Source organism: Belonocnema kinseyi, chromosome 9, assembly GCF_010883055.1.
Source record: "Belonocnema kinseyi isolate 2016_QV_RU_SX_M_011 chromosome 9, B_treatae_v1, whole genome shotgun sequence".
NCBI lineage: Eukaryota > Metazoa > Arthropoda > Insecta > Hymenoptera > Cynipidae > Belonocnema > Belonocnema kinseyi.
The window spans coordinates 95,529,852-95,540,514 of NC_046665.1; the positions used below are offsets into that span (position 1 = coordinate 95,529,852).

The 10,663-nt window shown below is 27.5% G+C and overlaps 1 protein-coding gene across 3 annotated transcripts in view; it reads right to left on the reverse strand.

The window, feature by feature from the left end:
* Positions 1–729: 729 nt before the first annotated feature.
* The window catches only part of LOC117180164 (cytochrome P450 4C1-like), a 23,911-nt gene continuing 13,977 nt past the window's right edge, over positions 730–10,663 (reverse strand). For 2 of the 3 annotated variants that reach the window (XM_033372516.1, XM_033372513.1), the window contains 5 exons: positions 5,493–5,605; positions 5,327–5,395; positions 1,708–1,885; positions 1,157–1,336; positions 730–1,065 (listed from right to left, as the gene is read on the reverse strand). In XM_033372516.1, coding sequence (XP_033228407.1) covers positions 881–1,065; positions 1,157–1,336; positions 1,708–1,885; positions 5,327–5,395; positions 5,493–5,605 — 725 coding nt within the window. In that variant the 3' untranslated portion in view covers positions 730–880. The remainder of the gene's footprint in view (positions 1,066–1,156; positions 1,337–1,707; positions 1,886–5,326; positions 5,396–5,492; positions 5,606–10,663) is intronic. The other variant, XM_033372515.1, reaches the window with a different exon arrangement.

The window sequence follows — 10,663 nt, forward strand, 5'->3', positions numbered from 1 at the left end:
CAGACCTCGTAGTGTCCTGTCTGTAGAGAATTACCCATATAGTGAATCACATAGCATTAAAGTGAGCGGTCTGATAATAAATCTGAGAGCAAGATATCATATCAAGAGGCGTAGACTTGGATCTCTCAGATTAATATTGGTACTTCAGATCATAGCTAAATAATCATTCTCTTTGAAGATATCAATGGTTAGGTTAGAGTTCAAGGTCAGGGTACTGAAAGACCGCTAGGTAATTTTTAGGGATCCAAAAACAAATGTTAACGGAAACAGATTGCTCCGAAGGTAGTAGAACAAAGTAAGTGATAAAAGAGTGCTTAAATAATGTGTTGGTTAGAACAAACTTGTTGTCAACTGTGAAAGAAATTCGCTGAGATGATGCGAGCATTTTAAAAGAATGGAAGCCACACGACTGAAGAAACAAGGATATCGAGGTAACGTAAATGCCAGCGTACTTAGACGCAGACCGAGGAAAGAATGTTCGAAATATTTGAACGAGTCCCTAAGTCTGAGAGATGTAGAAAGCCATATAAATACAAGAGATTGCATTAGTGGAATTCATAATTCAGATTGAAAAGAGTGCGTCTTACTTGAATCAAGATAAATTTGAAGCCTGCTTCATTAAACACAAGTTATCAACAACAAATAAACAAATAAATAATTAGATTGTTTCTTTTTCCAGACACCATCTCAGAGATGACAATCGATTCAAATCAACTGGAAAAATTTTGAGGTAAAGATTCAAACTTTTAATTAAAAGTTAGCTTATAAAAGATAAATATAAACTTAAAATTTGTTGTCAAAAATCGAATATGATACGCGAGTGTTGCGCTGAGAACGTATCCTTGAAGCTTACAGAGTTCTTAATTAAGATTGAAAAAATTTAGGTATTAAATGTATTTGGTAATCTTTTAACAATTTCTATAGTAATTGGTTCAACAGGATGAGCCACGATTTCCACTCTTTGTTTAATAGTTAAGATGGGTTGAATCTTTTCCTTTTTTAAAACATATTTAAGAAGAATTTTGGCTACAACCGTCTTCATTTCCATCATAGCATATGTAGAACCTAAAAACAAAAAGAAAACGATGTATTTTAAGTAAAATATTAGCCTAATATGAAAAGTCATTTTGTCTTCTTGATCTAATTAAAATATTACCTATACAGTTTCTTGGTCCAATACTAAAGGGCATATAACAGTTTGGGTTCCGTTTCGCGACTTCTTCTGGAAGAAATCTATCAGGATCAAATTTCAGTGGATCAGGCCAGTATTTTTCATCGCGATGAACCTTTATAACCGAGATAAAAGCTGTAGAACCTTGCGGCAATGTGTAGCCTCCTAAACACCAAATAATTTTGTTCGATAAATAATTAGACATTCATTTAATCCTCCAGTACCCGCGCCTTTGGAAGTAGCACTAGCCCTCGCGCTGCGGCGAGCGGCCGCGGCACGCTTTCTTTTATTCCGAGACCTATATTTCGAAAATTATAATAGCTACAGAAACGTGGTTATTTCAGTTCAATTCAGCAATAAATTTTCATCCGAAAACCATACTTGGCTTGACTTGAAAATACAGGGGGGGGGGGCGCTGGCAGTTCTATTCGAAATAAAGATTTGCTGGCAGTTCAAAAGAAAGTGCGCTCATTTTGCCGCGTATGCGAGTACTTGAGGGTTAAAAGAAGTCTATAACAAATAAAACATCAACCAACCTATTTCAAGATCTTGTACTACTTTTCGTGTTAGAAATGGTACGGTGGGGAACAGTCTCATTGATTCCTGAATCACTCTTTCTGTATATTTCATTTTTTTCAAGTCTTCAGTCGCAACAGAAAGATTTTCTGGAATGACCTTACCATAAATATGCTTCAACTCCTGATACAATTTTTCCTAAACACAATTAGTTATCAATTAATATTTACGATGCTAGAATTGTCAATTGTTTAAATGTCTTAATTTAAAAAGTTCAATTTTTAAAGTTTCAATATTTCATTTGAAAAGGGATAGTTGAATAATTTAAAATATTTCCTTTTGTTTGTTAAATTAGAAGAGTCCTACAGCTTAATGATAGTTGCCAGAGGGAAGTTTTTACCAATATCTTTTAATATTTGTTTAATCTTTAAAAAGTATCATTCTTGGATTTTTCGTGGGAAAATGAGATAAAGTAGGACTCGTCGGATCGGGACGGACCGGGTCTCCACTTTCGATCAGGCAGGTCGCAGAAACAAATCTAGCTACGCCTCTTGGTAGTGACGTATCTTAAAATGTACAAGGCCCTAACATTTCAGCGGCCGTTACAAGCGGGTCAATTTTCATGCACACGGCACTGACTTCCGTCGCGTGGAGTCTTCTGCGTTTTTACGCGCGTGCGCCTACGTATGGCGGTCAGTGGAGAAGTTTACGAGTGGGGGCTACATCCCTCCAAGGATAACGATGCGACGAGTCCCGATGCGACAGGCCCTACTGTATTGCTCATTTACTGACATGCGAATGTAGTGTTTTACCAATCGGAATTCTTAAACATCCAATAAGAATTGAATTTTTTTTTACGGATAGGATGTGTTGAAAACTTACAGAGTTATTGGAGTATAATTTTCGATACAAATAAGGTATCATCCACAATTTACGTGAGCATTTTTTCCTAAATATTTATCCCCCCCCCCCCCTTCTCAACAAATTATTAAGCTTTTATAAACAAAAAAAACGCAATGATAACAATAATTATTAAACTTTCCAAACGTATAATTTTATCAGTTCTTTAGGAACTAAATGTCGCATAATGTTTCAAAGCAAAAATTCAATTTTCTTACCTAATATTTCGAAAGTATGGCAAATATGCTTCAATTGCTTGAAAAATTAACTTTTTTCAGAAAGTTGTATTTGCGATTCGAAAATCCAATAATTTGTTAAAAATTTAACCGTTTGGTCAAAATTAGAATTACTTGTTCAAAATTTTAATTTCCTATACAAAAAATTGTCATTTTTATTAAAAAATTAATTTTCTTAGTTAAACTATTTAACTATTTTATTGAAAGCCGTTGCTTTCTTACTTCATAAAAAATTAGTTTGCTTCATAAATATTTTGATCCAATTTTTGTTTGAAAACTTGTCTTTTTTTTTATTGAAGCCTGCATTATTTGGTTAACAATTCATGTATTTTGTTCAAAATTCTACTTTTTCGGCAGAAAATTAATCCTCTTGTTAAAAAATGTAACTATTTGGTAAAAAATGCACAATTTGACTTGTTTGTAGAAAATATATCCCCTCCGTTCAAAACTTTACTGTTAGTTAAATGTTCATATATTTTCTTAAAAACTGTACGTTTGGACTAAACTTTTTGCTGTTTTAAAGTTAAATTTTCTTCAAGACAAAAATCAACTTTTACATTTTTTTAAAAACATATGCATTTTTAAAGTAAAAATATCACTCATTGTTCAACCCTTTCCGGCATAAATTTTTCAGGGAAACGAGTTTTCATGAAAATTGGTACATAGGGGTTTTTGGGGTCGCTGATTACGAATCTGAACTCAGATTTTTAAAATTCAAAATGGCGGATCCACTATGGTGGCTAACATTTGGCATATTTTTTTATTTTTTCTGAAATTTGGTATACGGGGGTTTTTCGGGGTCGCCAATTACGAATCCGAACTCAGATTTTGTAAATTCGAAATAATAATTTAAAAATTTGCAATGTTAACAAATTTTTAAAAAATTATAAATTAAAATAATGAAAAAAATTATAAAAGATAAAAAGTATTTTAAAAAATTGAAATTGAATCAACTGCAACTGTTATGCAACTATGAAATTGGTTATTTTAGGTTAAAGGTCGCCATATTAGTACCAATTTTCAAAATCTAAATTTAGATTCGTGATCAGTGACTCCAAAAATCCTTGTAGATTAATTTTTAATAAAATCCAGAAAACTTTATTATTTTGGCCGCCATATTGGATCCGTCATTTTGGATTTTCAAAGCCTGATTTCAGATTCGTGATCAGCGACCCCGAAAACCTCTGTATACCAATTTTCAGGAAAAAAAACCAAAAATATCCCAAAGTTTCGGGCGCCATATTGGATCCGCCATTTGTAATTTCCAAAATCTGAGTTCATATTCGTGATCACTGGCCCCTAAAACCCCTGTATACCAATTTTTAGATAAAATCCAAAAATATTCCAAATTTCGTAATTGAAATTTTTTTTAATAATGAATTTTTTCAACAAAAAAGACTTTTTTCATCTTTTTTATAAGTATTAACAAATTCTTAAAGAATTTTAGACCCTTTGCACATAAATTTCCATTTTCTATCATCCTGCGAGCATGAAATTAAAAAAATCCTGTGTAAAATCTAATAAAAACTACTCTGAAATCCCAAAAAATGATATGAATAAAGGTGGGAATATGGTATTCCCACCATGTCGCAAAGGGTTAAAAATTAAAGTACTTACTTCATAATTAGTTTCTTGACGGAAGACTTGACTTGAAAATTTTTATCTTTGTTTCAAAATCTAACAAATTTTATAAAATTCGCTTTTTGGTTAGAAATAGATTTATTAAACTGAAAATATTATTATTTAATCTAAAATTGAACTGTTTAATTGGAAAATAACTTTTTAGTTCAAAATTAAAATGTAAAAATATACTTTCTCAGTGGAAAATTATTCCTCTTCATTAGAAATCTAAACACATGATTGAAAATTTATGTACTTTGTTAAAATAGTTATTGTATTTGTCACGTATTTTGTCATAAATTCAACTTTTTTGTTGAAAAATGAAATAAAAATCTGTGAAAACCTACGCATATTGCAGAAATTCGTATTTTCAAATGAATATAATAATATTTAATACTTTTTTAGAAAATTCAACTGTTTTGTAGACATTTTTTATTATTATTGAAAATTCATTTTTTTAATCTTTTTCCGAAGTTGCAGTTAAAAATTTTTAATGATTTTTTTTCTTAATTGACTGAAAACTCTTCCTTAATGGGAAATTAAATTCCCTGTTTTGAATTCGTCTTTTGAATTTGAAAATTCGTTTTTTTATAGAACTAACTGTTATAGAACTTTTCTTAATTTCAAACGAAATGCTGCTTCTGGTTTAAAATATCAACTATCACTTTCTTTATTAACAAAAAAGAAAGTAATCATTAAAATTAATTGAGACAGGTGTGAAGGAAGTTAATCCTTACCTTTTTGAAAATTTAGAAGTTCAAATTTTACAATTGCACAACTTTAACACTTTAGTAGGGGCTTATTAATAATGATTACGCTTATTGAAATAAGAAATTGTTTTTTTTTTTTTTTAGAAATTTTGGTTTAAAGTTTATTTCCTTACCTGAACGTCAGGATAGGATGCCAACATCAACATTATATACTGAAGACTGACTGCCACAGTGTCATATGCCTATAATATCACACAAATTTTTCATGGTAATTAAGAAATATATTTTTTATTATTTTAGAAGGGCGAATTTTACTTAAGAAACACTTAGTCTGATTACCGCCCCTATCATTAAGTTCACTTCGTCACAAACGTCTTGTTCAGAGAATTTCTGTTTATCTTGAAGGTCTAAGAGTATGTCCAAAAACACTTTTCTTTGATTCGCGATTTCATCTGAAAATTCACTTGTTAATTAACCATATTTTGACGCCTCCATTCCTCTACACTCCTAAAGCAATATAGCGATTAAATACGAACAATAGAGTACAAAAAACAAAAAAACTGTACAATAAGATGGTCTAAAAATGCATTGCCAAATTTTTTTTCATTCAATTTTTCTTCAAAATTTGTATATTAACAGGTGCCATCGGGCACTTAAAAATCCTATTTAATTTACGCGGATGAATTTTGAATTTTCGAAAAATTGAAGTTTCTACGGAATGAAACCATACTAATAACTTTCAATTTCAATCATTCGAAAATTTTTAATTTTTAACCCACCCACACCCTTCTCGCAGCACACATTGGAAGGAAATACACTTTTCGTTGAAAAATGTCCAGAGCCTTTAATTTTGTTCCGATTTTGAATTTTTTCGATTGAAGATCATTAAATTCTAAAGGGCTTGACGCTCTGAACTTTTGTCTCCTGGGTCAAAATATCTCACGTATGCCACTTTTAAATTGATAGTTTTATTTTCAATCAATTTATACAGTTTTCGATTTTTTTATATAAAAATAACTCCCCTAAAATAGTTTTGCAACAACCTTTTTTCCAAGTTATTTACAAACAAAGTTCTTGATCATTTTTTGTTCAAAACTTTACTGTAAAAAATTGTTCAATATTAAAAAACATTTTTTATTGTTTAAATAACCGTTTGTTTTAAACAATTGAAAATTAATTCAACTTCTCCGCTAGAAAAAGAAGTCTTTCACGTTTCAATAAATTTTACAATCTCTTCCGAAAATTTTTGTGAACAAAAGTTTTTTATTTTGCAGTAGTTCAAAAATTATTGATTTTTTTGTGACCGTGCTTCAATAGATCAGTTAAAATTTCATCTTTTGGTTGGAAAAATGAATTTTTGGGTTGAAAATTATTTTTTTTATTCAAAACTAATCTTTTCAATGACAATTTGGCTATTCAATTTTTATTTGAAATTCACATGTTTTGTTTAAAAATTCAACTACTTCATTAAATGCTTAACCACTCTCTTAAAAAAATATATTTTTGGTTGAAGATTCATTTTTTTGGTTGAAAATTTATCTATGCTTAATTGAAAATTGAAGCACCTTATTCTTTTTTAGTATAAAATTAATCTTCTTGGTAGAAAATTCCTCTTTTTGATCAAAAATAACCATACCTGGTAGAAAAATGAACCACTTGATTAAAAACTCTTCTTTTTTGTATGAGCATTTATCATTTCAGTTTAAAATTCGTCTCATAGTATACTTAAAATAATACCCACAATAATTTTATTTAAAATAATTTATTACTAAATTACTCCCCCATTTCTTGGCCTAGAGTTGATCCACTTTATTAAAAAATTCATTATTTCTAAATTATGCTTCATGCTTTTAATTGAAAATTCACATATTTTGTCGAAAAGTGAACTATTTTGATAATAATTTTTTTTTTAAATTAATATTTTAAACTGAAAACTTAACCATTCAGCTTTTGTTTGAAAATAGATTTTTTTTAGTTGATAATGGATTTATTTTGTGGAAAATTCATCTTTTTTATTAGAAAATCAATCTTTTTGGTTAAAAATTTATCTTTTTGTTAAAAAAATCAATTATACCTCGTAAAAAGTTGAACCACTTGATTAAAAATTAATTTTTTCATAAACTTTTATCATTTTAGTTGAAAATTCGTTTTATATTGTACTTAATATATTACCCGCAATAATTTTCTTCAAAATAATTTATTCTCCAATTTTTCCCCTAATTATTGGCTTAAAGTTGATCTACATTATTGAAAAAATCTTTTTTTTTAATGTATCTTTATTCTTTTTGTTCAAAATTCATATATTTAGTGGAAAAAATAATTATTTTTATAATATTATTATTTTCCTAAATTAATCTATATTGTTGAAAATTCATCTTTTTTAGTAGAAAATTAATCATCTGGGTTGAAAATTCATCATTTTTTTTTAAGTTAAACATACGTAGTAGAAAGTTGAACCACTTGATTAAAAATTCATTTTTTCATGAGAATTTATCATTTTAGTTGAAAATTCGTGTCATATTATACTCGCACCTTTAGCAAAAAGAATTTTGTTCACCGATAATAAGACTATTTGCTTATTTCTTGCTAAAATTTCTTTACAAAAAATCAGTTAAATAAATAACACATTATTTTTATTCTATGAGTCCCTAAACATTTATTTACGACCATATAAAGTTTACCTGACAAGTTGATAAAGCGTAAAAAATTGTTATGTATAAAATTTAAGTTTTTGCATAATTTGAGTGGAAAAATTATAATAAACAAATAGAGGAGACAACATTTTGGAGCCTCAATCTCATTAGAATTTGAAGAAATTTAATTTTTAAAAATAAATTTTTACATCAAACCAAAATTAAAGGCTGTGGACATTTTTGAACGAAAAAAGTGCATTTCCTCCCACTCTCCCTAAATATGACCCAAAAATCGAAAAAATACATTTTTACATATTATCGTTACTTTTAAGCCATTTCCGTCGTTCTTTTATACAAATACTTACTAATGGACAATTTTGATATTTGCCATGAGTTTCTAAACAATTTTCAATTTCTTAAGCAAAAGTAAATTATTTAAACGATTATTCATTCCCAAAATATCTTAAAAAATGTATTTTTTGATTGAAATGCAATATTTGGTCATTATCTGGAGTAGTACATTTTTCCAAAAATATTTTTTAATTTTTCAAACAATTAATTATTATTTCATATTTTGATACATTTCTTCTAATGTTTAACAAATTTCTATTTATTTAAACAATTTTTGTTTTCTCACGCACTTATTTTTCGATTGCTAAAAAATGAAAATAAAATAGTCAACATAAAATTAATTACGATTTTAAAACTATGCTTGGAAAAGTAATTACTTAAACAAATTATATTTATTTAAACAATTAAAAAGAGGTAAATGTATTGTTTCTATGCACCATATAGTCCGAAATATAATTGTATGTGTTCTATATAATTTCATTTTTTAGTTATCGAAAAAAATTCTTTGAGCAAATAAAGTTTTTTGAAAGAAATATATTAAACATAAAAATAAATTTATCGAAATTATATAATTATGCAACGAAACCTAGTATAGGATACTAATTTGAACAGAAATTTGATATCTTTAACTCAATTTGCAAAAAAAATTTAAATAGACGATAAATCATTATTTAAATAATCACATCATGTTTTTAGAAAAATGTACTATTCTAAACAATGATAAAAAATTACATTTCAATCAGAAAATACGGTTATTTTTTACATTTTTGGGAATAAATAAATTTTAAAATAATTTACATATGTTTTTCGAAAAAAATTACGGCATTTTTATCTCCGGCAATGGAAACTTTTTTTTCGGAAGAGAGCTTGACTTTTTTGGTTAAAAATAAAGTACAGCCCACAAACATTGACCGATTTGGACGAAAAAAAATTCAAAAAAAGCTGATAAGATTTCTAAGAGAGTGTCGACCCTTTTTTTAAAATAGACTTTCAGTTAGTTTATAAACATGAAATATGACAAAAAAAATTACCATTTTTTCTATTTGAAGTTCCTCGTTCTCGTGAATAACATCAAAATTGTTAAAATCACCTAAGTTTCATAGATTAAACTGAGTTAAAGATATTTAAAATTATATAATAAACAAACACCAATTTTATGAACAAATTATTTCTTAAAAGAATTTTTTAAAACGATTTTCCATAATTTTACGTTTTTTTAAAGTTAAATTGCAAGAAATTTTAATAAAACCATTTAAATTATAAAGAACCTTCTTTTTGAGATAATTATTCCTAATATTATGAAAAAATTTAATAAACAAATGCATTATTCAGCCATTTTTTGACAAATAAATTTTCTTTTTTCAATGGAATTTGTTTAATTAGTAACTTTATGATAATTTTACAAGAATTCATAACTTGATGATTGATCTTATTATTTTTTAAACAAATTTAATGAAAGTTGGGAATTTCATGACAATGTCAGCAACATGCATAAAAAATTGATAAATTTTATAATTTTTTGAAGCAAATTTAATACACAAATATTTAGATAAAACATTTGTCAGAAAAAAATTCTTTTTTTTCGAAAACAACTTCTTTAATTAGGAACTTCATGATAATTTCAGAAAAAATTATAATTCATTCATGATTAGTTGATAAATTTTATGATTTTTTTTTAAGAATTTAAGAAAAAAGTGCATTATCCAGGCATTTGTGAACGAACAATGGCTATAGGATAATGCACTTGTTTATTGAATTCATTTGATTTTTAAATATTAAATATATAAACTAATTATGAAATTTTATGAAATTATCATGACGTTGCAATTGAAAAGACTGACTTCAAAAACAATATAATTTTTCCGTCGACAGATGCCATAATAATTTATTTGTTTATTAGAATTTTTTAAAAATGTATAAAATTTTTTAATAAATGATTGATTTGTTTAAAAAATCATAAGATTTATCTACAAATGATACATTTTTTTTAAATTATCATGAAGTTCCTCTGATGTCGAAAAGATGCTTTTTCACATAAATGGAAATACCTCTTAAATTTAAGATTGAGAGGATTTAAATTTATCACAATAATTACTTTACGTAATCTTGCAGCCAAATAATTCCGTTTTCGAAAAAAGGATTTTCACGTGTTTTTAAACAAAACAAGCAAGAGGACGATGGTTTTGCTTCAAGACAACTTTTTCTCTAAGTGTCTGTCAAAATATTGCTAATTATTATATTTTTAAAAATAAATTTGTTGATAATATTAACAATAATATTCTCGAGAAGAATTTTCTCTATCATTATATTGTTTTTAACCAAATTTCTTGCAATATAACTATAAAAAACGTCAAATAAAAAATTACCATTTTTTTCGTCATAGATGTTTATTTATAAAAAAATGTAAGCCCAATTTAATAATCAGGCAAGATACGAGGGTAGTTCAATAAGTCCTTAGAATGACCAACAGATGGCGCGCGAATCGCTCCAAATCATCTGTTTTCAGTCAGCACCACTCCCGACTAG